The 26,349-nt window shown below is 36.0% G+C and overlaps 7 protein-coding genes and 1 non-coding gene across 12 annotated transcripts; 2 read left to right on the forward strand and 6 right to left on the reverse strand.

The window, feature by feature from the left end:
- Positions 1-861: 861 nt before the first annotated feature.
- On the reverse strand, positions 862-6,563 carry LOC106307786 (arginine--tRNA ligase, chloroplastic/mitochondrial). 5 transcript variants are annotated; one of them, XM_013744867.1, is made up of 19 exons: positions 6,433-6,522; positions 6,031-6,132; positions 5,552-5,622; positions 5,323-5,462; positions 5,128-5,203; positions 4,894-4,995; positions 4,584-4,799; positions 4,396-4,476; positions 4,195-4,278; positions 3,971-4,075; positions 3,697-3,875; positions 3,463-3,547; positions 3,184-3,370; positions 3,039-3,108; positions 2,840-2,909; positions 2,665-2,754; positions 2,259-2,327; positions 2,060-2,158; positions 862-1,958 (listed from the first exon to the last, which is right to left on the reverse strand). In XM_013744867.1, the coding sequence occupies exons 3-19, from the start codon at positions 5,558-5,560 to the stop codon at positions 1,848-1,850; spliced, it is 1,773 nt and encodes a 590-aa protein (XP_013600321.1). In that variant the 5' UTR covers positions 5,561-5,622; positions 6,031-6,132; positions 6,433-6,522; the 3' UTR covers positions 862-1,847. The 5 variants fall into 5 exon arrangements, with proteins under 5 accessions (XP_013600321.1, XP_013600328.1, XP_013600313.1 ...); XM_013744874.1 differs by having other exon boundaries at positions 5,552-5,626; positions 6,433-6,509; XM_013744859.1 differs by lacking the exon at positions 6,031-6,132 and having other exon boundaries at positions 5,552-5,626; positions 6,433-6,563.
- On the forward strand, positions 915-1,786 carry LOC106307817. Its single transcript, XM_013744883.1, has 2 exons — positions 915-1,110; positions 1,376-1,786. Exons 1-2 carry the CDS (start codon positions 938-940, stop codon positions 1,656-1,658), a joined length of 456 nt encoding a protein of 151 aa, XP_013600337.1. The 5' UTR covers positions 915-937; the 3' UTR covers positions 1,659-1,786.
- An 8,265-nt stretch (positions 6,564-14,828) lies between the features above and the next one.
- On the reverse strand, positions 14,829-15,201 carry LOC106302502 (arabinogalactan peptide 13). Its single transcript, XM_013739002.1, has one exon. The coding sequence runs from the start codon at positions 15,153-15,155 to the stop codon at positions 14,976-14,978; it is 180 nt and encodes a 59-aa protein (XP_013594456.1). The 5' UTR covers positions 15,156-15,201; the 3' UTR covers positions 14,829-14,975.
- A 2,502-nt stretch (positions 15,202-17,703) lies between these two features.
- On the reverse strand, positions 17,704-18,021 carry LOC106332077. The gene has a single exon (XM_013770546.1). The coding sequence runs from the start codon at positions 18,019-18,021 to the stop codon at positions 17,704-17,706; it is 318 nt and encodes a 105-aa protein (XP_013626000.1).
- A 922-nt stretch (positions 18,022-18,943) lies between these two features.
- Positions 18,944-20,920, forward strand: LOC106341512 (F-box/FBD/LRR-repeat protein At4g26340-like). The gene is made up of 4 exons (XM_013780272.1): positions 18,944-19,169; positions 19,249-20,109; positions 20,204-20,341; positions 20,414-20,920. The coding sequence occupies exons 2-4, from the start codon at positions 19,270-19,272 to the stop codon at positions 20,693-20,695; spliced, it is 1,260 nt and encodes a 419-aa protein (XP_013635726.1). The 5' UTR covers positions 18,944-19,169; positions 19,249-19,269; the 3' UTR covers positions 20,696-20,920.
- A 1,049-nt stretch (positions 20,921-21,969) lies between these two features.
- On the reverse strand, positions 21,970-24,188 carry LOC106321823 (N utilization substance protein B homolog). The gene is made up of 7 exons (XM_013760083.1): positions 23,824-24,188; positions 23,483-23,559; positions 23,157-23,291; positions 23,025-23,079; positions 22,845-22,932; positions 22,597-22,695; positions 21,970-22,485 (listed from the first exon to the last, which is right to left on the reverse strand). Exons 1-7 carry the CDS (start codon positions 24,114-24,116, stop codon positions 22,342-22,344), a joined length of 891 nt encoding a protein of 296 aa, XP_013615537.1. The 5' UTR covers positions 24,117-24,188; the 3' UTR covers positions 21,970-22,341.
- Positions 24,189-24,270: 82 nt separating this feature from the next.
- Positions 24,271-24,344, reverse strand: TRNAI-AAU. The gene has a single exon. It is a non-coding gene; the product is annotated as a tRNA-Ile (tRNA).
- Positions 24,345-24,497: 153 nt separating this feature from the next.
- Positions 24,498-26,316, reverse strand: LOC106314883 (E3 ubiquitin-protein ligase RNF126). Its single transcript, XM_013752707.1, has 2 exons — positions 26,172-26,316; positions 24,498-25,775 (listed from the first exon to the last, which is right to left on the reverse strand). The coding sequence occupies exon 2, from the start codon at positions 25,737-25,739 to the stop codon at positions 24,660-24,662; it is 1,080 nt and encodes a 359-aa protein (XP_013608161.1). The 5' UTR covers positions 25,740-25,775; positions 26,172-26,316; the 3' UTR covers positions 24,498-24,659.
- Between the last annotated feature and the right edge of the window lie 33 nt (positions 26,317-26,349).

Below are 26,349 nucleotides of genomic sequence, written 5' to 3' on the forward strand. Positions count from 1 at the left end.
TCTATTGCAGGTTCTGGTGTTCGTTATGGTTGGTGCCTCTTCGCTGCCTGTTTTGTTCGAATAAGGTGTTCAGGTCTTCAGGTGGTACGGGTCCTCGACTTGTGCTTTCCTTGGAGGCTTGTTCTGTTTGCTCGTCTTTGGCTTTGCTGGTGCTTGGCCGAAGGTTTTTGCTGTCTGACCGTCTTGGTTGTAGTTTAGAAGGACGTCTGCGAGCTGTTTTTGGGGGAGTCTTATCATAAAGAGCGGATCATCGGGCAAGCCAATTTCTACCGGGTTCCGACTCTCGGTTTTACTGTGGCTTCTCCTTCTGCGGCAAGTGGGTTGTGCCGGCCCGAATCAGTCTAAGTCGAGTCTCTGTTTAGTTGTACCTTTGTTTCTTTTGTATTTCTGTCAAAAAATTGAAAAATTGGTAATAATATCTTAACATTTTTACAAAAAAAAAAAATAGAAGAGGTATTGTATCTTTAACGGTAGGAGTTTAACGCACAAAGCCGACCGAGGATTCCTCCGCTAATCGCAATTTACAATTTCTAATATGGTTAACTAAGAGAAATGAGTAACGGTTTAAATGATCTGATAAAAACATGAGGCGAGAGAAAAATCAGGTATAAACCCATTTGGGATAAGAGCCAACGTTGCCTACAGCTTGCACGTACGTAATACATACACATTATCGTTATTCTTTATCCATTTTCTTTAACTGAAACCGTATCTCTTCGCTTATCTACATGCATGCGTAACTATATATACACAAACTTATCTTAATTTTGTTGTTTACTATAACGAAACACAAACATCTTGACAAGAACTCAACTCTTTGTTCTCAATCATTGTTCAATAAACCTTTTTATTTTTTTTCCCTTTTTTCCTTTTGGTATAAGACTTGAAAAAGGAAAACCAGATAACTATCATTGACGAAAAGAAAAAAGGAAAAAAGATGAGAATTCACGATGGTAGTCTCATTTGGACAACGAACGAAGATGTTGTTGAAGGACTTTCAAGATCCTCTGCAAAAGATTCATCTGATTCAACAGAGGACGCCTCCTCTTCTTTTTCTTCAAATGGGGCTTTTGACGATTTATCAGACCTCATCTCTCAGCTACCGACCATGTAATGACTATTCTCTTCGCGAATCCATTTTTCTTTCCAGGTTATATAAAGAACATAAGTAATAAACCATAGAGATTGATGCTTCTTGGATTGATCAGTATAGGGGATAATATACAGCAACCTTGAAATATTCATCGCAAGATCTCAGAATCATTTCTTCATGCTTTGATTGATCACATAAATTGTGTTGACAGTATTTTTTTTTGGTTGTTTTGTTTCACATAAATCATTTAGATGAATATTTTTTCTTATTACGTTTTCACAGCCACGAGAAGAAAGGACTTTCAAAGTATTACAAAGGCAAATCTCAGTCATTCACATCTCTAGCAAAGGTAACATGCCTTACCGGTCTTGTCAAGAGAAGACCAAGAATGAAGACTTGCAGGAGCTCTGGGGGGCATTTGGATCAAACCTGCAAAAGGCTATATCGACCCAACGCTACAATCTCCATGAAAGCCACAAGAACAGCATCTTCAACTCGTTCCAATTCAAGACTAATTAACCTTGAACCTTTTCATGATTCAACTACACTAAGTTCAATGACATGACAATAAACTTTCCGGTTCAGTTTAACATTGTAATCATTTGTATACAAGGTCGCCCAAGATAAATGAAAATAAAAGATAATTTAGAGTTAAAGAACCGTCTTTCTCACTACTAGAACAGAAAAAAAAAATGCCAGAACAGATAGCACTCAGGTCTTTTAAGTCGTTTAATTGTGATAGTGATTAGCATCATCAAATCTTGTAAACAGGGGTGATTCCAAGAAGGTGGAAGCATTTCCTCATCACTACAGCCGTTGCTTCACAAAGTAGGAGACGGCTTGCCTCCTCTGGTGAACCAATGACCTGTGACGAAGTTCATATTTTTAAGTGAGATTCAAATAATGGGCTATGAAGTTTGATATCACAAATATCAAATAGAAACGTAGAATGTCAGGAATCCACACCTGATGAATGGAGTAGAAGGAGGTGTAGCGTTCAGATAAGTCGTAGAGGTAGTGACACAACACGTTCGGCAACAAGTTGCTGCAAGCTTCCTCAACCGTCTGCAAATCGTTCATACATGGGTTCAGCAATTTGTTCATCTTGTTACCCAGAAAATGAAGTCAAATTTGAAAGTAGTATCTAATGATCCGCATGTTTTACCTCAGCAAATCGAAGCAAGTGAAGCCCCAGTGCTCGTTCTTCAGGATGATCCAATGCTAGCTTTTCTGTCTGCAATAGAGCGGATGTTGAAACGTAAGAAAAATCTTTATCGCACGGTGTATGGTAAGAGTTTATAACACAGTTTCTCAAGGTGTTTAAGGATCCATCAGATATGAAAATGTGAAATTCGACAGCACAAACCCGAGAATAAATAAAAGACAACAATCTTAAGACTTCCCAAATCTAAATGCTCACTATACACACTGGCATGGAGTTAACAGTTAAACACTTCTGAAAACTGTTTAAGCTTTCAAACCAAATAGATTGAGACAATGGGAAAGTTCAGTTGTAGTCAAGAGGAAGAACGGAGGAACAATGAATAATTTATGGGTATGCGGCTAAGTACCTTTTTCAGCTCATCTATGTCTTTGCCAGACTTTCTGATGATTGAACAGATCCGAGCATGAGCGTAAAGAAGGTAAACGGCTGTATTTCCCTGCTCATGATGACATGTGACCAATAAGCATGGCTAGGATGACTGCATAATGCAAATAAGTAAACTAGGTGGCAAATACCAGTACCTTGTCACTAAGCATTTGATCGAAGTTGAAAGTATAATTTGTCAATCTGTTGTTCTTCAGATCAGCATACCTTGAAAGAACATTAAACAAAACCGCATGTTAGCATTAACATCAAAATATTAAAATGCGCACTATCAAAACATCTGGTCGAAAATTCATCATATTTGTTCCCCAAAACGAGAATAGACATAATACTCACTTCACAGCACCATATCCAACTGCCTCAGCTGTTTTGTCTAGCTCCTCGGGAGTCCATTCTTTGTCCTTACCTAAAAAGAGGAGCAACATATAAAGGATGTATAAAATCACAAAATAAGTTACAAGGCTGACACAAATTTAGATACCACGCTCAATAAGGGCAGTTTTACTGCGAGTCTTGGCCTCATCCAGCAAATCAACTAGGCGGACTACATCTGAAGATCGAGTTCTAAATCGCTTGCCATCTTCCCCAAGGACGAGACCAAAACCAACATGGTCCACTCTTGGGTAAGTTTTATCACTGTCTGGAAGCCACCCTGCTTTTCTGGCAGCCTGATTCATAGTAACATGATAACCACAGTTACGACCGACAGTTTTAAGAATGACACATAGAAACAGAAAATAAAAATATTCATCAATCCTACTTTGAAGAACATATTGAAGTGCTGCTGCTGGCCTACATCGGTGACATATACAATCCACTCAGCTTTCTCTTCATTAAGCCGATACCTGGGACATGAAGATTTAATTATCAGCATACAATTCATTATTGAACAATAGGCAAGTTCAGGTCAAGCCACACACTTCAGTAAATACAAACACAATACGTCATAATATATGAGATGTATACAAATTTTATAGAGGAAAAGATAACCCACCAAAGAGCAGTCAGATCAGTTGAGGCATAGTTAAAACCACCGTCACTCTTTACAACCATGAGTGGGATGTTGAAGCCTTCGAGGAAGATCACACGAGCACCCTCACTTTCTTCAATCAACCCCTTGCTATCCAATTCCCCGATTACGTTAGCGATAAAGGGGTTGTAAAAGCTTTCACCCTGGCATTTATCAATGTATTTTTCATTAGCCATCCATATACCTCTTATCTTTCTATTTGTGTCAAATAATATAGTATCGATATCCCTTCTTTTACCTTTTCTTCAAGCTCAACTTTAAGGCGCTGATAAACCTTGGCAAACTCGGTTCGGCTGATTTCACAAATCTTAGCCCAAGCCTTGCGGTAAATAGGATCTCCACCCTACACCAAAGAAACCGAAAAATAGAGAAGTGAGTAATTTAGATAAGGCAGCAGCATATTGGCTCACTGCCAAACAGAAGAAACCACCAATAATTCAGGTTATGAAAAATGTTATTTACCTGTAGACGGACAACAGCCTTTTGTGCCTTTTCCTTGAAGTCCGGATCACTATCAAATTTAGTCTTTGATTCTTTGTAAAACGTCTGTTAGATGGCATATGAAAATAGAAATTCAATTGATATAGTTCTTCACATATAGCGTATTATGCAATTATAGGTACAAAGAAAAGCCAATAAGCCATATGATGTAAAGCAACTGACCTGAAGATCTCCAATGGCTGTCTCAGTCACACTCTCGGTATCAGGAAATTTCTCAAAGAGGTACTCAATGAGCATGCCAAACTGCAGAACGAAAAGGGCTTTTATTTCTTTGATAAACATTGGAATAAAACAACAAAGCACTTGGTTCCAAGGTTAAGAAATTATTTGAAGAGCAGAAAAACAGCTACCTGTGTTCCCCAGTCACCAACATGGTTTCTGCGTAAAACTTCAACCTTTGAGTACTCGAGCATGCGAGCTAGAGTGTCACCGATGATGGTTGATCTCAGATGACCAACATGCATTTCTTTAGCAATGTTGGGAGAGGAAAAATCAACCACGGCTCTCTTAACTGGAAGACTAGGCGCCCATGTGTCAATTCCGTCAATAAGCATTTTTTCAATACTCTGCATATTAGAAAACAACCATGCTACACATAAATTATATATACGACTGATTAAAAAAAAACAATTATACAAGTGAGGAAAACAGCAAGAGCACCTTAGCCATCCACTTGCTTGATAGTACAAGATTAACAAATCCAGGGCCAGCTACAGAACAAGTTTCCACCATCTCAGAAGCAGGTAGATTCTTTGAAATAGCCTATGTGAAAAAAAAAACGGAAGAAAACAAGAGTTAACAGATAATGTAAGATCCAATAAGAATCTGTCTGCTACAGGACAATAGAGAGCATACAAAATCTCCGGAATTCTAAAGACCAAACAAACCACCAACCTGACCAACAGCTGGAGGACCCCTGAACTGAGTACCCTTTCCTTTAATTACGGACCATAGACCCATTGCATTGTTACTGCAGACAAGAATATTATGTAAAAAAAAAAAAAAAAAAATCTAATTTAACAAAACTAAAAAGGAATTTAATTTGAACTTTTTTATTTCTATCGGAATTAAGTGAAAGAGAGAGAGCACCATTGGTAATCTCCAGGTTTTCCAGGAAGAGAGGCAGCAACCTCGGTCTCCACACTAGTTCCATCAGGAACCGTTAATCTGAGAGACGCATCAAAGAGCTTCTCGACCTCCCGTTTTAGATTCCCCGTGAACTCTTGACTCTGTCACAGCACTCAAAAATATCAGTTATGAAACGGTGAAAGAAGAGCAATGTCTCATGGATTAAAACAAAGAAAAACCTACGACTTACAGCTGCCATGGTTGCCACTGACTTTGATCTGGTTGCAAAAACAAGTCTCCTAGTCGTTGCTCTGAATACACCTGTCTAGGTTACAAAACAACACAAGGGGAATCAGTACACGCAAAATAGCAAACTCCATTTAAAAAAAAAAAAAAAGTTTCATCAAAGCATTGCTACACACATCATGGTCAAATAAACACTCAACGTTTATCTTCGACAACCCACGAAAGCCAATCAAACGCATTCTCAAAATTTCAATCAAAATACGAAAACACAGAGAAACAAAATCAGAACATGCTCACAGTACAATAATTAGTAGCAAAATCGACTCTCTCTCTGCTAAAAAAACAACACTCTTATCTTAACAAATATTGCAATTGAAACGTCACTATATGAAGCTGAAGCTCGAGAAGCAATTGCGAGAGCAGAAGCCAGTAGAGATAACGGCCGAGAAACGGGAAGATTAGAGGTTGGAGAGAGGATTTTACCAGATAGAGAAGAAGAAGAATAAGAAGAAGAGGACGACAAATAAGCCAAGTGAGGACAACGAGAAAGAGGATTGAAGGAGCAGAGAGATGACGGCGGTGTAGCTGTAACCGGGAAAAGGGTTAGCCTTACTGCTGCCATAGCTATATTCTCATTTTTCCTTACTTTTTTTTTCCTTTTTTATTTTTCTAAAAAGAAAAAAAATAATAATTTTGTTTAAAGCAAATCAGGTGTTGGGCCAGGCCCAGTATGTAAATTAGGTCATGTCAAACGCGAACGTGATTCGGCGTTTCAAACAACTTAGCGGCTGCGATCGCCAGATCAGGGAAGCGCACAAAACAACGGGGAATTCACAGAGTCGAGGAGGAAGAAGAAGAAGAAGAAGAAGGGAGGAGGGATCGTACCACGGTGGATGATATCAAAGGATCGGCGGCAGGCGGAAGGAGTAGAGCCAGTGGCGAGAGCTGTGTCGTTCGGGTTTTTGATACTGGCAGGGCTAAAATAAGTTAGAATTTAGAAGCACTTTTTGATATTTATTTCAACATTTTCTTAAAATTACCTTGTCAACCAAATCCATTTGACTCTCTTTGAACCGATGGTGGGACCCGAACCGACCAATAGTCAGATATATGAACCAATGTCTTGAAAATTCATAGATTCAATTCAACCGGTTGGACCGTGAAATCAGTCAATAATTTTAAATCATGTCATTAATTATATTTTCAGTTTAATTATCGTTGTACAATAAAAATTTTGTTAGAAAATAAATGTCATTTTAATTTCAACACAAAAATTATAAATAATATTCTTTAATTTATTTTTTCAATTAATTGAAATATGTTTATGTGTAATTATGATGTTTTTATTTTGAAAATATACAAAATTCAATATTTTTTAATTTATTTGCACAAATCTAAAACGTCAACATGTAACGGAATGAATATTTGATTATTTTCAAAGCAACTCTTATGATGAAGATGAAAGAACAATACTTGAAGTTAAATGTCATGTTAGTACAAGATTGAATTAAAATGCTTTGAGATTAAGATTTCAACTAGTTTATAATTCGCGCCCTGCGCGGGGTGAAACATAAATTTATATAATTACAATAGTTACTTATGTTTAAAACATGTATAAATCTTGAATGACAGATTATGTATATTATATTTGTCTTTCTGTTGTTTGTTTTTGTTTGTTTACATAAAACCATTTAGACTAATAATAATGTGATATAGAAGAGGAAGATGTATTCACTAATATTTCTAAAATAAAATAAAATTATTTATCATATATCTGTTCATAATGGTTTTTAGTTTATCTTATTTACATCACATATATCTTAATACCTACAATCTATTAAAACAGAATAACAAATAATCCAACTTGATTCCAAGTAGAATATTTTTTTAAACTATACTTTATGTATTTCTCTTAACCTATACTATTACTAACTACTCACATTTAAATATAGTCTAACTATAGCTACATATATCTACAACTAGGGTCAATCCGCCTTACGGGCGGGAAGTTATGATAAAAATTATTTTATTATGTCGAATAGTGCATCCAGTGATTGCGTGTTACGTGCTCTGAAACTTACGATCATTGAAGTTGCTAGGCTTTTTCTTGACAATAATGTAGAAGGAGCTTACGCGGATGTAATTGCTAGACACCAATAGATGGTGGATCCAAGCAGATGCTAATCCTCCTTCCAGTAAAAGCATTCTACAATCTTGTATTATTAATATCACAAATTGAAAATATAAATTATTTCTAATTCGATATAGCAGCCTTGATTTTCATTTCTTTTTTTAAGTTTTTGTGATTTGGAGGATTGTTTTGTTTTTGTTAAACTTTAAACACTTTTAAATTTTAACCCTTTTTGAATATAAATGTAAAAACATTTGTTGGCATGTTGATGCTTAAGGTAATATTAGTTTGTCTCCTCTTATGATTTCCTCAAATTTCCTTACTCTTCTTATGAGATCTCAACTTTGGGGAATACATGGTTCAGACGAAGTATTTTAGTTGTTGACAGTTGATTTACAGGTTTAATTTATTATTGTGTGTATAATAGAATGGATATCGATTAATTTCTTGAAACCAAAATTAATAAATTTAATTACTATAGTAGTAAACTACTTCAATTTCCTTCGACCATTGGCTGCATATAGCAAACCATATCCAATGTTGTATTCAACCTAGATCTAATGGCTGGCCTGTTCCGTTTAAAATATATGAGAAGGACATCGAGAAATCATTGGCTTCAGAAGGAACATGAACAATGTGGCTACCGTTGTTGCTATTGACGGCTGAAAGGAGGGGCTCCAGTTTCTGAGGTTTTTCCTCATTGTTTTCTTCTCCAAAATTGACAATGCCAAGAGAGACACCTTCTTTTTGAGCTTTTTCCCAACAACCTCTAAGGCATTTTTTTTTGTACTTGATTGGGCTAAGAAAAACAGAAGCACGACATAAGCATCCGATAGCTTTTTAAGAAAAAAGAATAGGCAAGAATTCTAGTACCTTACAGCCAAAACAATAATCCTTTGGCTGTTGATTCTTGGCGTTACAGTTTTGCAAGTACCTGGTGCTAAAGACCTGTAAGAATGGCTTCCTTCTCCTCATCACCCAATCAGTTTCCAAGTCCAGGAAGAGGAAAGGTGTGTATTAACACTAAGCCACTGAAATCAAACCATACATAAATAATCACCATCATTTTCAAGTAAAAAAGCCACAAAACATTAGAGAGTAGCTATTTCCTCTTAAATTTGGTTAAACGATGGTGTTGCTTTATAAAGGTAGTCTTTTTCGGTTTGGTGTATGTAAAACATATCTTGCTATCAGACTTTGTTACATAGTCAATTTCGCAATAGTAAATATCATAACAATCAAATGAGAAAAGATATCATGGATATAATGGAACTTACGGCTCTTCTTTTGATTTAGAAATAATGTTTATGCTCTTTAGGTCCTCATGATCAACACCGCTCCAATCTGTAACAAAAAAGGATGTTTAATCATATCAAATCGAATAAGTTTTAAAAAATTAATTGAAATAAAATAAGCTTACCAAGAGATTTTTAGTCCAAGATTCAGTGCGAAAGTTCTGAGAAAACAAAGACACGTTCATCGTTCTGCTACGTTACTGGCGCCAGCTCAGTTGTCGGGAACCCAACTGTCGATCTAAATAGAGATCCGCAACTCTGCTTGAAATCTAATCCTTTTACTTTATAATCCTCTCATGAACACGACTGATCCTAATTTTACTCTAACTTCTTGAAATCAAAATCAGAGGTAGGCGTAGTCAAGACTCTAACTCCTTTACCTGCCATTCTCAAGATCCCCACAGTGTTCTCCAGATTCGACTGCAATGGCAAAGCACGAAAGATCCCCTAAATCACAGACAAAAAGGTCAATTCAAAAGCTCTAATGGAATAGAGTATAACTGGGTTTTGGCACCGCAGAGAAGATTGATAGCTTCGGTTTGAGCCTATAATCTCTATCTCTCATCAACTCGAAGTTGTCGATGTATATCATAGTCGACTACGGACAAATTCAAAATTCACGCATCAATCAAAAATACTCAAAATCAGAACAGATGAAATTCGAAAATCACCTCGAGCAAATGTTGAAGATGAAGATAGAGTTTGAGAGATATATAAGATGGTTTGGAGGGGAGCAAGGCATCCCTTTTTTTATACGGAGAAACACCGCCTCTAAGAAGACATTGAAGTGTAGATCATGGATAAAGGAATTAAGAACATGTTTAATGCAATGGATCTGGAAGTTGTATAGTTTTGATGGATGGAAAGAAGTTGAAAGGACGTGAGTGAAACCCCAAAGAACGGAATCGTCATGCCAACTTCTGCATCTCAGTCTCTCTAATGGCGGATATCAAAATTGTGACAAATCCCTAAATTCTAAAACGATGCAGATCAAGGGTCTTAGTGTTTCACGCAAACGGGGCTCCTTGAGGACAATACGAAGCCCAAATAACACAATATGAGACCCACCTTTCTTGCAGAATTTAGTTAATGAAACGCAAAGTTTTGGCGCGCATGACACGTGTCACGCCTGGAGCCATCGAATTTCTGACGTGTAATCCTACGTGTCACGTCCGGGAGTGAGAGAAACTCTCTTTTATATAATAAGACTAGGGTAAGCCCGCCCTGCGGGCGGGATGTGAAAAAAAAATATTTAATTTATTTTCAATTTGTGAAAATTATCTTAAAATATATTTATTATTTGGTATTATTATTTTTGTTAAAAATCATAAGGAGTAGTCCATTTGATGTTGTTTTTCTGTAAATTTTATCATTTTTTAAACTTGTCTCTTGTAAAAATAAATTTCATTGTTTTTTGCTTAACACTGTTTATATGTATGTTTATATTATGTGTGAATTGTTATTCGGATCGTTGCTATACATTATATTTTTCGTCAAACTTATTTGTTTTAAAAAATATTTTCATTAATTTGTGAATAACCTTTTAGTTTCACTTTTTTGCACACTGATTTAGGGATGTTTAAAAATAAATAATATTATAATTTTTCATAAATAATATAATAGTATTTTACAAGACAATTATTTTGTAACATGTTGTATTAAAATATTTTGATACAATAATTTGGATTCAAAATTTAGCTGTTCATGTATATTTCAAATAAAATTTATTAACAAATCATATTTTCGTGACATTTTAGAAAGGAAATAGTTTCCAAAGATACAAATATTTCGATTTTATTTCAATTCATGCATTATCGATTTTGATTTTTTTAAAGTAAGATAAAATTAAATATATACATGTATAATATATTAACTTCTTGCATAAGAATACTTTCAAACATTTTAGATAAGAGTACTTGAAACCTTTTTGTATTATATTTTTTAAAATTAAATTTAAATTAGGTTTATCAATAATTTTAAATATGTAGTTTGTTTGTAAATATTTACTTGGTTGTGACTTTATAAATTTTGAACATTTTTCGATGAATAGAAATTAATTATTTTTAAATATATAAGATATATTAATTTAAAATTTACATATTAGAAAGTGAATACAGACCTCCTAGGTTACAAAAGTGAGATTATTCGCTTACTTCATTAGCCTACCTACGTTACAAATTTCAATCAATTAAAAGTGTACCAAAAGAATGAAGATGGTCCTTGAAGAAGTATTCAGAGGCAAGGAAAGATAGACTATCGTAACAGATTGAAGGAATGGAATAAATGTCTTATGAGGGGAAAAGGAAAAGAACTGAGATTGTAAACGGAAGTTGAAATTAACAATAGTCAACATTCTCATCACACAATTATTTACACAATTGCAGATTGCAAGCGATGCCTTTGGTCCCAATTAATGACCTTTTGGCTACAATAAAAGGAATCAACATCTTTCCCTCAAAATTTTTTAAATTTTTTTCTAACATAATATGCAAGCTTTTCTGTACACCCTGAAGTTTCATTCCTATAATACTGATTTCCCTTTAATCGTTTAGCATTCATCAAAATTTATCACTAAAATTTATCAAGTTATATACATATGTTCATGTCTGATCATAGCTAGTTACACACATCCGATCAACTAATAGAGAGCTATAGTACAATCAACAACCAAGACAGCTTTGCTTCGCTTACAACCTGACAAAAACCCATCAAATCAGACTTTAGCTGCAATCACATGTTTGGTTTTAACCACCCACTGAACCACTTCTTGTGCCCCTCTTTATCAGATAGTAATCTGAAATATAAAAAAATTGATCTGCCATTCTTCCCGTTACCACACTCCATCCAGTGTTAGCCTCACTCATCATATACAATGCGCGTTATGTTCTCTGTCTTGAACAAATTACAGTTCGCATCTCTGGCTGTTGCGTCGTTACTGCGCATTGAAGAATTATTATCATTATTATGACTATTGTTCTGGAAATATAAAGGGTTGGGAAAACACAAACGTAAACGCCACAAAGAAAGGACATGGACAAAGGAAGTTCACTTCAATAAATACCTTTAAAAGAGTAAGGGGAAATATGTTTATAGTAATGAAACGTTCACATTCAGATAGAGCAATAGAAAGGTGCATTGCCTTTCATCACATCAACTGAAACTTTTCCCATACTAAACCAAAGTCACCAAATGGAGTTAGGACCGAGAAAATATACTCATATCCAAGGTCTATCTTAACCATACTAAACAAAAGTCTCCGAAAGCTCTGTCCCTATGCTCTCTGTATTACATGTTACCAAGCCACATGCTCAGTTAGATTAAAATAATATGGACCACAAAAGAACCTAAGAACAATGCGTAAGTGGAATGATTCTAAACTACACAATTCTACACACGGTACATGCTCCTATAAAAATTACAAATAGCCTTTTTCTTCCTTTAGATGCTATTTTTTTTTTCTCATGCATCAGTTCATCATTTCCACAGAGGCTTTATCGCCACAACTTAAAAAACGAACCAGATAACTGTGATACAAAATCGGATCAAACATTTCAGTGTAGCTATTTACATAATGTACAACATAAACAGAAATGTAGAAGGGAAAATCAGAATCAGATCAAACCAACTAATACAGAGCTATTAAGATTTATGACATCATATCATGGACACATGTTTACTTGAAGACGAATATGGAGGTTCATATTCAGAGAAAGAAACAAACCATGATCCATGTCTCTTTGAGTCCTATTCATGATCCTTTGCGGAAGACTGCACATTCCATTCAGTCAATTCACTCTCAGTCACAAACTTGTTGGCTTGTAAATTTCCAAGAAATCAAACATATGAACATAAGGCTGAAAGATCTAAAACTTAAAACATATCAAAATTCAATATTTTCCATCTCAGTCAAAGTTATCGTGTAGCATAAAGATGATGTCGTGAAATCTGCAGTATAACATATAAGTCACTTTTGCAAAAACATCAAATGCAGATTAAACAAATGTTATAACATTACAACCAAACAAACATGCAAATTTTGTGTTCTTGATTTAATTATCAGATTAAAGTTTTCAATTCTAAACCGTGAAGTGTGTAAATAAGATGTGAGGAACAGATCGAGAAGAAAACGACCTACACTCTTTGTAGCGAATCAAAATTCCATACCATAGTTCATCATCCACCATTATTGAAAACGAAAGGAAGCACAAATTAGCTTCGCTTTCTCTAAACTATGTCGCTGCCAAATACGTAAATGCATCTTGTTCTGTTCACCGTAGTCACTGCTGATTCTCCACCGTTCTTCACGTTCCGTGATTCCCAGAAACGCATGTGATGCGTCATCCCGAGGATTTCATCCCGAGGTGTGGGAAGAAGGTAATTAGAAAACGTAGTGGGAAGGAAAATGTAAATGGCGAGTTCAGATGATGATGTTCAAGGAAATAAAGGCTTTCCTTTTATAAGAGAAGAGACACCGCCTCGCAGAAGAATAAAGTGCATTCAATAACAGATAGTGTTCAAAGAGGGGTGATGGAGTTAAGGAGAATGATAAAGGAGGTGAATCAATTAGGAGACACGTTTTCGTTTATCTGAAGAGAAGACATAACGTCATAGATGTATCAGAGATCGATGAAGAAGACTCTTTGTTTATTTTGTGGAAGAAGAAGACGAAACCCTGAAAATCTTGTGGCTGGTCTTGCTGAATAAAGAAACAGAAGCCCAACACGTGATAAGCGTTGAAAGCCCATCAAAACTCGCGTTCAAATGAAACGTTGAGTTTCGCTATTGAGTGACACGTGTCGGCCAGAGAGAGCTCGACTTATCTATGTGGCAGAGGACGTGGCGCAAGGAGAAGGGATGCAACTATACTTTATATAAATAGATTTGTTTTGAAATAATACAAACTTCCTTATTTTACTAACTAAAGATTCTCAAATAACTAATTAGATTTAATTAATCTCTAATATTATATTTCCTAAATCCTTTTAAAAACATTTCCAAAATCCGGTCAAAAATATTTACCACCAGATATTTAGTATATTTTAATATGAATATTTAATTGAAGTTTCCAAGTTTCTACTCATATGATTTTATTAACATTTGTATATTTGTTGTAACAAAAAAAATTAAACTATTAATCACAAAATTTTCAATGTGAAATATTTAATAGTTTTAGTAATTTATAATCATTTTTAAAAATTCAATGAAAATTTTAAAATTAAAATATTCAGGTCTCGATACTTTTTCAGTGCGAGTTTTGAAATTAACATATTTATGTATTTTATATGGTATATGATATATAGTTTAATTTAAATAATATTAAATATATATAAAAATATTTTATATGAATATCTATTAAATGATACTTCACATTCATGTGATTTTATGATCATTTGTTTTTTTTATAACAAACAAAAGTAAAATCATTGTTCACAAAATTTTTATTGCCTGGTTTTTAAAAGTTTTAGTAATTTATAGTCATTTTAGAAATTCAAAATATAACATATAAGAAAAAAAATTAGATTTTTCATTATATGTTTAATGTGATTGTTTAATTTTTTAATAATATAAATTAAACAAAAATGATGGAGGATACAAAAACTATTATCAAATCTTTATTATTCAAAATCATTAATTGTTGAATATATGTTAATCACATTAGGTAATTCCGTAGCTTTTATTTAATGAAAGAATAAAGAATATTTTTTATGCATTTCTAATCAATTTAATAGTTAATTTAATAAAAACTATAATATGCATTTAGATGGACCAACCTATTTTTCTAAATATTCTGAGACTGGTTTAATCTTCGTTCAATTACCATGAACTTACATTTTTTTGGTAAAGAGTTTCGTCAAAACTACATTGATCATAGTACAAAGAAACTGATAGGGATGTGTTTATTGATATTCGGATGCAAATCTTTAAACAATACACAAGAGTGAAAATAATTATGAAATCAAGAATATGATTTCTATATAAACTAAAAATCAAAACGAATGTGCTCAGAATAGAAACCCAACCGCCAGAGTGGCTACGGTAGCGACAAAAGCAGGGATAGACAAGGAAGCGTCAGAGGTAGGGCTCGGAGCTGGAGCATCCACGGCGGCTGCCTGTTGCAGAGCAGAGAAAGCCATCATAGCCACCAAGACAGCCTCAAAGAGTCTCATCTTCATTGCATCCATTGTTAATTACTGAGAAAGCAAACGAAGAGATCGTTAATGTATTTGTGTGTTTTGTGGTGTGTTGCTATGTGCTGTGACTTGTGTGTTATATATACACATGGATGCGTGATAATTAGGCGAGCTGTATGTGCCTACTTTACAGTTTAATTAGCACCAACCCAATTAATCATTTTTGAATTAATCAACACAAAAATCATTAACGTGTTTGAGCTCATCAACTAAGATATTTGGAAATAATTTAGAAATAAATAGCTGGAAAGAGCAATGCAGCCGATTTTAGTTGTTAGTATCTAGTGTTTTTTGTTGGAACTCGTTTTTGACAAAGTGGTGTAGACCATTTTTCTGATGGGTTTTTCGACGGAGACGTCTGTCGGAAGAACCGGAATTTGGACACGATGTAATCGTCACCGTGAACACTATGAGTTAGTGTATTTGTTAGTCAAAATCAGAGTTGTTTTGAATGAAAAATGGAGGTCCAAAGTGAATGACATGAAAAGCTTATAAAGCTATATATTTGGTTAAATATAAAATATAACAAATATTTCACTTTAGATACGTGAGGTTTGAATTTAGATTTAATAAGTTAATTAGACTTAATGTCAATTAATCTATTTTAAATCTTATTCATAAAATATTTTGATATTTGGTTAAATATAAAATATAAACTCAATTAAGTATATTGTTGGTTTTGATTTGGTCAATACAACATTATGACTTAAATTTGCTAACGTCTAGAATCTTTACTCATGGAAATCAAATTTCCTTTATTGCTAGGATTATGACGTTAGTGACTCCATAAATGACATAACGTGTTCATCTTTTTTGAAGTTATAAAAGGAGCACTTGTGTTAACTTATCCGTTGATAGAGAAAACATACAATCCTCCATATTTCTTTTATCTTTCTTTTTAGTTTTCTTTTGAATCCGAGAATATACACAAAACTAGTTTCTTCAGGCTTCTGATAGAGTGACGCAAATCAGAAGATTTTTTGCAGTTGTATCTTGGGACTCATTACGTTATCAAACCGTCGCACTACGGGACGTATTTTGAGTTAAGAAAAGAGATAATATCTCGCCTCTGCAATTAAATCATTTTTTTTTTAATCTTTGGTATACTTTTATCAATTTTATTCTTTACAATATTCAGTTCTCCGTAAATTATATAATACGGTCTCATCATTTTTTTTTCTTGGAGAGATGGATATAATATGTTGATTCAAAGAATATACAGTTATTAAGGTGTTGTGTGTTTCAATTGATACAGTTCATATAGGAACGTTTTCGTTAATAAAAAGTAAAGTACTATATATGAAACTGTTGTTTTTCCCCTGTGCCAGTCGTGAAATGAATAGAAAATGAGAAAATGAGAAAATGAGAGAACCAATGAGCTGTGTGGCTGTTTATTTATAGGTGAAGAATATGGACTGTGAATCTGTGATTGATGGCACAGTCCATATCCATTTCTACCCCAATTATTTCTTAAATATTCTTTAAAAAAGAATTTATAAATGGAAATTTTCATTTTCTTATATAACAATACAAATTTTATTCATAAGGCCGAGAAAAAAAGAAAAGAGTAAGTTACATAAACATGTTTTCTTTCTTGGAAGCCAATAAATCAAAAACACACACACAAAACCGAGAGATCCAAAAAGTTGGTTTAGAACAAACGTAAATCCTTATTCAATCTAAAATCTGAGGTGATTTGATTTTTAACGAGGTTTTAGATGATTTTAAGGAATTACGGAGAATAAAATGATTTTTGTTAAACCACTATAGAATATCACCTAAAACCAAGGGATTTGAGTTTTTTTTTTTTTTAACTAAGAAACTCCACCCAAACACTCTAAAATCACTTGAAAACTTGAAAACTCCACAACTTAAAATATTTTCAATAACAGTGGATTTCAGAATACTTTATAAAATGCCAAGTTCAATAATACTGGATTTTAAATGAGTTTTTAAAATTCATGTTTCAATAACGGTGAATTTGTCATTTTGACACAAATCACTTAAAACTCTCAATTGAATACATCCCATAGAAAGTTAGAAAGTGTAAATTATATCAGCTACAGAGACAGAAAGATTGGAACTTGCGATCAAATGAAAAATAAAGATAATTTTAAATCAAACGCCAAACAAGCCTACTTGACCTGGACATATACGGATGATGACAAGCTGTAACGATCTGCAAGCGACCAAAATAATTATTTTCCCAGAAGATATGAACAAACTTAAAGCAAATCGACAACAGCCCCACTAGTCTTAAAACATTCCGAGATACTCCAGAACCAATTGAACGGTCAACGGTGTTTCAAGTGCATACTAAACTCGAATTGATTGTCTAGCTATCACCAAGGACCATACTTAAAATGACCCTGAATCTTTAAATACACTTCAGAGATACAAACTCTAATCAGGATTATGATTTTTTTTTAACCGAGATCAGGAAGCAAGAACTACAAAGTGACTACGAATGATATATATAAAAAAACAATATGAGAACTTTACAAAGAAGCGAAGATGATCGGGTTTGATAATATATTGATCACTCAAAATGCAGATGGAAGTGATTCTGATATGTAGCGATGGCAGCTGAAGATGAGCTATAAGCGAAAGCGTGATCATCACGATCGTCTTCTTCTTCGTCGTCAACTTCAGGATAAAGCAAACCTGGCGGAGGAAGACAGAGAACGGTCAAAAACCACACAGCGAATCGACCCAGTTCCTGTAGCGGGAATAAGCAGACAAGGTCGAGCATTTCCCGGCTGCTTATGCGGTCCGACGGTGGTATCATCCTTGCTCGCTGCCAAATATCAGCCGACAAAAGGGCTACCGACATAACACTCCCGCCGTTGAACACCATATGCCCGTACAGTGTTTATTCACAAAACGTTTCTGGTTTCTTTTGAAAGAGATGATGATTCCGTGATTTCTGTATGATTTGTTTGTATGTTGAGTATACAGAGAGGTCAGGATTTACTTTTTCAACTACTTGATCCCTTTTGTGATTTTGCCACGTTGACTTGAATGTTTCATTATCAATCATTAAACATCATTTAGTGCCTAATCCGGTTTTTACTTTTCTGTTCATATAATATTCAGAAATGAAATTTTGTTTAAAGGTCCACTAGGCATTTTGTATTGCGGAGTTGTAAACACATATCACGAGATCAAAACACAGGATTGTCAGACTATTGAATCCTAATACGGGTTTTTTTTAAAAATACATTTTTTGGTGCGTCTATGTTCTGTTCTGTGTGTATATTAATGAAATCTTAGTTCTTTGGAACAGAACTCTGTAGAAATGATAACTTTGGAAGTGAGAATGATGTTACAGTCTTTAGCATCACATAGTCTATAGCATATTCTCTATACACGCCTGACATATGCTTGAATAACGCACTCATTTCCACTCGGTCAAAGATAAAAGTTATACCCTGATACTATTGATGAGTCTAGAATGAATAAATAAGAGTGAAAATCGATGAATAGAAGATTAAGAGAGGAAAAAAGAAAGGGGATAACACCCAGTTTTTGTTAACCGTAATCGATAATGTTTTCACGACCTAAAACAATGAAATATAATCGATTATTTTGATAATCAGTGAATAACAACATACTTTCGATGAAAAAAAAATATACAAGGCAAACGTATGGTCAACGCCTGAAAACGTAAAAGACTTCGATATGACGGGCCGTAAGTCAAGCCCAAAGGCCAAACAATGATAAGTTGAAACTATCCGGTGGTTCAAGTGTGGTAATTAAATTTGAGACCATTTAATCACAGTCCTGCTTTAGTTCTTTTGGGGGCACTGTGTGATAATTTAGGGTTTCTTGGCTCCTCTGTTATTCGGACTCTCCCGTGAGAAAAACGAATCAGGGTTGTCTGTGAAACGCTAGAGAGTTTGTGCAACTGGTTCTACTGGAGAAATAGGACCATCTCCGACTTGGTCAAACTCTTCTGGTCTCATTGTCATTTTAGAAACTATCATTTGGCCAAATAATCAAACTGTAAGTTTTTCTATGTTTTTTTTTTCTTTACTTTTCTCTGTTCGGATTAGTTAACCCTTTCGGTTTCTCTAATCTGCAGGATCCAATCGTGTTTACTCACATGGACATCATCAGTCACTTGTCGGATGATTTGCTCTTGCGGATTCTGTCATTTGTTCCTACAAAAGATGTCGTGGCCACAAGTCTTTTGTCCAAAAGATGGGAATGTCTTTGGACGTCAGTGTCCAAACTTGGTTACGATGATAGCTATCATCACACCGGTGACTACAAGAACTTCTCGCAGTTTGTTTACAGGTCTTTGCTCTCCAATAAAGCACCAGTACTAGACAAGTTACATCTCAAGCTCGGCCCTGACTGTCCCTTCATCGATGTTGAACTATGGATTAACATCGCACTTAGTCGCCGTGTCCGTGAGCTAGAAATTGATCTTTTTTCCAAGGAAGAGTCTTTTAATTTGCCTAATAGCCTATACACCTCTGAAACACTAGAGATCTTGACACTCATCAGCTGCGTCCTCGTGAACGTCCCTTCTTCCGTTTGTCTCCCGTCTCTCAAAACTCTCAAGCTTGACCGTGTCGATTACACAGACAACGATACTCTACCGCGTCTTCTATCCGGTTGTCCAAATCTCGAAGTCTTGTTTGTGGAACGACATGTTGGAGACGAGACAACTGATTCTATCGTCGTCGCGCCTTCGTTACAAAGACTAACTATGCTGGACACACATTCCGGTACATGCGGTCGGTTTGTGGTTGATGTCCCTTCTTTGAAGCACCTTGAAATTACAGATTCTGTAGCTTACGTCGACCTCCGTCGAATGGAGAATATGCCTGTGTTGGAGAAGGCATGCGTTTGGATTACTAGTAGTGGAGTGACCCAAGAGTTTTTAAAGGCTCTTACTTCTGTCCACCGCCTTTCACTATCTTTATCACTTTCAGAGGTAAAATTACAAATATCTTAAAATATATATTTTGTATCCTGTAAAGTAGTTTTTCATCTCTTTTGTATAATTAAAATAAAAATAAAAATAACAGGTTATGATGCATCCTTCTGGTATGACATTCAATCAGCTTGTTCATCTGGACTTGTACACTTTAACTGAAGGCTGGTGGGATCTTCTTACTTGTATGCTCCAAGATTCCCCTAAACTGCGATTTCTCAGACTCAGCAATGTATGTGGTCTCTAGAATCTGCTGGTTTTCCGATACATTGACTGACTGATAATTATATATTTTTGGTCTTAGAACAAATTAACAAGTGAAAGCAAAGAGACCCCAATTGGTTGGAGGCAGCCGAGTTCTGTTCCTGAGTGTTTGTTGTCTAGTCTAGAGGCTTTCGTGTGGATTGGGTACAATGGGAGACAAGGGGACAGGGAGATAGCAATATATCTCCTGAAAAATACTGCTTGTTTGAAGACAGCGACATTCTCTCCAGATTCTACTGATTTGGGAGAGAAGTATCAGATGCTCAAGGTGTTGGCATCTGTAGCTACAATATCTGCTTCGTCTCAGCTTCTATTCGACTGAAACAATGGTAAAAATGTCGTTGTCTTGTATGGAAATCTCTTAGTTTTTGGTTAAATTCCGGCCGGCTAGTGTGACTGAGGCAACCTTCAACTTCGTCTTGGTTTAGTATTTTTGTTGATAGTCGTTTAACGAGTCGGTTAATTAATCATCCTCTCTCCTTAATCTTTTGTGCTCATCTTGTGCCGGACACACCAAGGAGTTTGCTCATTATGATTTTCCGGTTTATTTTTCTAGATTGGATTCATAAACAGCTTTGTACCTGATTTTATTCAGGTTTAGATCAGTACGGTTAGGATTATATTTAAGTGAAATAAATGTAGTGTAGGTTAACAACATTAGGCCTCAGAGATCTTGGTGGTTAACCAATCATCAACTGAAGAACAACAACGTGTTCTTCTTCATCAAGAGTAGCAAATATTTTACTTGCATCACTGGCCGCATGATATATATCGACACACAAATTTAAAAGGAAGACAATTAGTTTCAATGATAATGAATCAGAAGTAGCTGGTTAATGATCACATCTTTCCCGAAGGAAATCAATGGGAATCCGAATGATTTCTTTCGTCATCTCTCACCATCAACGAATTTAAAACGAAAAGATACAGAAAATAAATAAAAAAGGATGGAGCGATGATGATAAGTCAAAAGTAGCTGGTTTATGACCACATCTTTCCCGTAGGAAATCAATGGGAATCCGAATGATTTCTTTCGTCATCTCTCACCATCAACGAATTTAAAACGAAAAGATACAGAAAATAAATAAAAAAGGTTGGAGTGATGATGATAAGTCAAAAGTAGCTGGTTTATGATCACATCTTTCCCGTAGGAAATCAATGGGAATCCGAATGATTTCTTTCATCATCCTTACCAACATTTAGCTCCCCTCAATACTTCAAAAACATTCATTCTAATAAACGACTAAGAGAGTAAAATCACTAACGATATGTGCCTTCTAATGTATCAAAATAAGAATTCCTAAGAGAGAAATTCAGACAAGAAAATCAATGAAAGACGCGAGATAAGAGCATTGATGCAAGAAAACGTTGTTTCATTCTTTGTTGGAAGAGGAGACAAGAGATGTAATAGTATATATATACAACGACGACATAGTTGACTACAACGAGGAACCCTAATGAGGGCTCATGGGCTATCTATGTGGTCACTAGTTTATAGCCTGGACCTTTTCTTCATGGGCCATCAGTTTGGTCGATTGGTCTACTTCCGGAACGGTTTATATCCCTGGCTCATCCTAACCTTTTGCACTATATTGATTTAAAAAAAAACAGATTAAAGCTTTGATTATACAACGGAGCACAGGGTAAGGAGGATGGATACAAAGACATAAACATGAAAACGACTACATAAAAATATATATATATTTCTTAGGACAAAATACATTATACAGACATTGGGGCAATGTTGTGTTCTTAGCAATAATCATGTCGAGCTGCAATGTATAGATAGATTCAGTCTCAGGTACCAAATGCTTCGGACCAGAAGCTGCCTGTGAGGACAGTGTCTCTCCTGATAGTGACACGGTCTATATATAGGACCACTGGATCAATACTTTGCTTACGAGCTATTCCCGACGACCAAAACCTGAGATTGCCTGCCTCCAAACGTAGATACGGGTTTGTTCTAACTTAAACCGACACCTCTTGCTTCAATTTTAAAGCTTGAGGTGTTGGTGTGGCTGCTGCTGATCTATCCTTGACAAATGTCCTTAGGCATCCGTTGATAATGCGTGGCGCTGATCCATCACAGAACCGTTTTGCAAGATCAACAGCCTTTGTTTTTGCATCATTTTTTGTAACAGTGTTAGTTCACAAAATGATCAAGGTTATCGCATTGCAAAGCTAACTGAAGAGGGGAGATACACAGAGAAAGTTGAGCGATACCTCGTTGATGACAATCGGGTGTCGGGTTTCAAGGACTGCCATTTCAGACATTGCTAAATGAAGAATCGAAAACTCTAGTATTCTTCCAGCTGGTGCACTCTATAATCACACAGACAAAATAAGAGGCAGCTTGTAGATGCTCAAACTAATTCAAAAGCACATGCAACAAAGGGACAATGGAAGAAAATGATAGTTTTCAACAATCCAATACTTGACCAGAGTAAAAGTTCCAAGTGTTCAACTTATACCTTCCAATCTGGAGGGGAAATCTTCTCGATGATGACAACATGACTATCCCATTTATCAGCCACTGCAGCCAAGAGTTTCTTTGCAAACCTTTGGAAAAATACACGAGTGGGAATAAGATAGCCAGAATTTATTTCAGGGTAAGCAGCAATATCTATCCATTGATACATTTAATAGATTACCGTAAAACAAGTTTGCTGTACACCAGCTTTGGAGGAGCTGAGAGCACTTCTGCTTCTGCAGAAACGGTAATAGTAGTATGTCATTTACAAGTAAAAAAGATGGGAAACTAATTCTTAGAGAATAAAACCTACCAATTTTCGATTCGTTTTCATCATGACGCACAAGCTCATCTTCCTCTTCACTAGTCTCTGTTTTAACCGGGGGACCTCCAAAGCTCATGTGGTTGTATTCCAACAAAGAAGACTTGTCAAACTCGTATCCAGGCTCTGTACAAACCAATGATCACACACACGCTGAAGTCATGTCACAAGCCATTTAATTATCAATAAGAATCAAGCAATTGATCCACATAATGACGCTCTCAAACAAAACCAACATAAAATTATAATGAAATTCCTATTGCAGCAGGAAGCAAAACAAAGATAAAAAAAAACATGTATATTATTGATATACTTACCTCTTCTTGCATTGATCCTCTTCTCAAAGAGACGAATTGGGTCAGAGCCTTCTAAGCAAGCGGCATAAAGTGTAACACTGTCAAGATCATATAGCAGTTCATTTTGTTAGCTTAAAATAAATAGATTTCAGTGAAGGCTATATTAAAACACCTCTAAGCTCATGGAACTCTAATTAATATGAGCCTTATTCTTATCACACCAAGCCACAAAGATGACTGAACCGTTCCAATTCAAGTCTAGTCGAATTTTAATTTCCAATCACTAAAATCTCCAATTCCTTTCAAGTCAACGAAGCAAATACGATTTTCAGAGGCAAAGAGAAAGAGAGAATGAAACATACAGCGCGAGCTCGCGGGCGGCGCGGGGGCTGCTTAATCGGCCGCTCTTATCTATCTTCGGCATCGGGACATCTTTCACTTCCTCCGCCGTAAGCGTCGGCGTACGGAGAGCGCCTCTCGCCGGAGCAATAAACAACTGTCTGTTTCCCGTTCGCAGGGATACCAAGTTCGTTGGCCGGAGCGAATCCACTAATGTAAATCCTAGTGAACGGTGAGAGTCCAGTGAAACGTTACTGGAGAAGTGACACAGACTCGATGAAGAGCGTATGCAAAGCGGCGAGATGGTTCCCTCCATTTTTGTGTTTGAGCTCTCTCTCTTGCTTCTTCTTCGTGTTTAGTGAGAAGCAGATAACGATTATCCGTAAAGAAAAACAAATATCTCGGAAGAAAACGCAAGCAGCAGAATGGAACGACGGCGTTTTGAACACCATAAAGGTGTTTTAAAAAAGTGGCCTATACAGGGATCGAACCTGTGACCTTCGCGTTATTAGCACGACGCTCTAACCAGCTGAGCTAATAGGCCATTACGGTAAGCAGCTGTGTATAAACCTATAAATAGAATAGTTTTAAAGGCACTTCAAATTGCTTATGATCATCATCATTCATCTGTACAAAATGCGAAGAGCTTTAAAGACTTGAGAATGATAACTTTTACCTATTAGCATTAGCAATGATATAACACAAAGAGAGAAAATATTCCATTCTTCAAAACTCAAAAGTGTTTATAGATCTTCAACAATCTGTGTGATCACAATATTTTTATGTACTTCAAAGCTCTGATGAGTTGTGACCAAAAGAAAGGGAACCAGAGATTGTTCTTTTTCTAATTTTTCCTCCTTTATCCTGAATTAGAGTTCTCATTGAGCTGAGACGACCCTGAGGCTGCTGAACCGGATGAAGAAGAAGCCGAGGAAGAGAACAATCCGCTGAACCGCCACCCAAATGAGAACCTTCTCTCGTTCCCACTAGTGTTCCTTGCATCCTCTTCCACATCACTTCTGTTGATCTCTACACTTCTTGTTCTCGGTCTTAACAGATCAGCCTTTACCTCATCATCAGGAGGTAGTTCATATCTGCACACGGGACACGAACTGTGAAGCTCAAGCCACGGTACTATACACCCGACATGGAACTTGTGCTTACACGGCATCTCTTTAGCTTCACTTCCTTTCTCAAACTCATCCAAACAAACTGAGCATTGCAATGTCTCGCATATCTTAACCGTTGGAAGACTCTCCACTGCTTCCTTACGTGCTGGAAGAGATCCGTGCCTGGTTGGATCGTTATCAGCTAGATGTTCAAGCAAGTGAGCTAACCCGGTTCCGACAAAGTTATCTCCAGTTCCAGAAGGAGAAGTATTGTTCCGGATAAAATTAAAAGCCGTATTAAACTGGTTCCTCTCCGAGCTCTCATCCTCGGTGTTAATCCCTTCACGAATGCCCTGGAGCAACTGCAATATAGCAGCTGAGCTTCTCCGTCTCCTTCTGATGATAGAATCAAACTCCCTGTCTAGATCAGCCTCTCCATCATGTTGCATGTGGCGATGACGACGACGGTTATGATGATGATGATGATGGCTATCGACAATGCTGTCATTTCCATCAACATCAGCAGCTGCAGTAATATTGACGGCATCATTATCTAAGCCAAGCTCTGTCCTCCTAAACCTTCTACGTCTACGAGGATTGCTCATCATCCCAAGCAAGATTGGACCCCATTGAGATAATGCACGGTCTGTACCGAAATCGATCTCTGAGTCTTGAACCTCTCTAATGCTGCTGCCGCTGCTGCCATCGTTAAGCTCACCGCTCATTTCCTCCACGAACCCGCTCTGGCAAAAGGGGCATTTGATCTCGGCTTCAATGACAGGAGGATTCACCATTTGTGAACACATATGACACCAATACCTAGCCGCCATTGCCTCTTCCTCTCCACCAAACTCTGTCTCTCGTTTCTGAAACAAACCAGAAGAAGAACGTAAGAAACATGACGAAAACTTAGAAAGTTCCCATCTTTCTAAGTTTTAGCAGATTGAAATAAAGTCAATGACATTCAAAACAAGTCAATAAAACGAGGAGAATCATCGTCTTCACAATCCCAAGATTCAGAAAGGAATTTTACCCAAAAAAACAGATTCAGACAAGAATTTTACCCCAAAAAAAAAAACAGGATTCAGACAAGAATTTCAGCAAAAAAAAAAAAAAAACGTTTCAGACAGGAACTACCTTAGGAGATTTGTAAGAAAATCAAGCTCCCTATGCAAGCACACAAATAAACTACAGAACATGTTCCGCTAAGCAATGAAAATAAGAGCACATCGCATGAACATATAACCTATATAAAACCATACCTTGCAAAGGTTCCTGCTTTCTGAAGATCTAGAGGAAAAGGATAAGATCTTGTTTCTTCTTTAGATCTCCCCCAAGAAGAAAGAACTCTGGGAGCTCTTTTATTTACCTCTGCAGAAATGGTGGTGGGGAAGAAGAAAAGAAGGAAGGGAAGACGGAAAAAGGAACAATAATTATTTG

The sequence above is a fragment of the Brassica oleracea genome, chromosome C1 (genome assembly GCF_000695525.1).
Source record: "Brassica oleracea var. oleracea cultivar TO1000 chromosome C1, BOL, whole genome shotgun sequence".
Lineage (NCBI taxonomy): Eukaryota > Viridiplantae > Streptophyta > Magnoliopsida > Brassicales > Brassicaceae > Brassica > Brassica oleracea.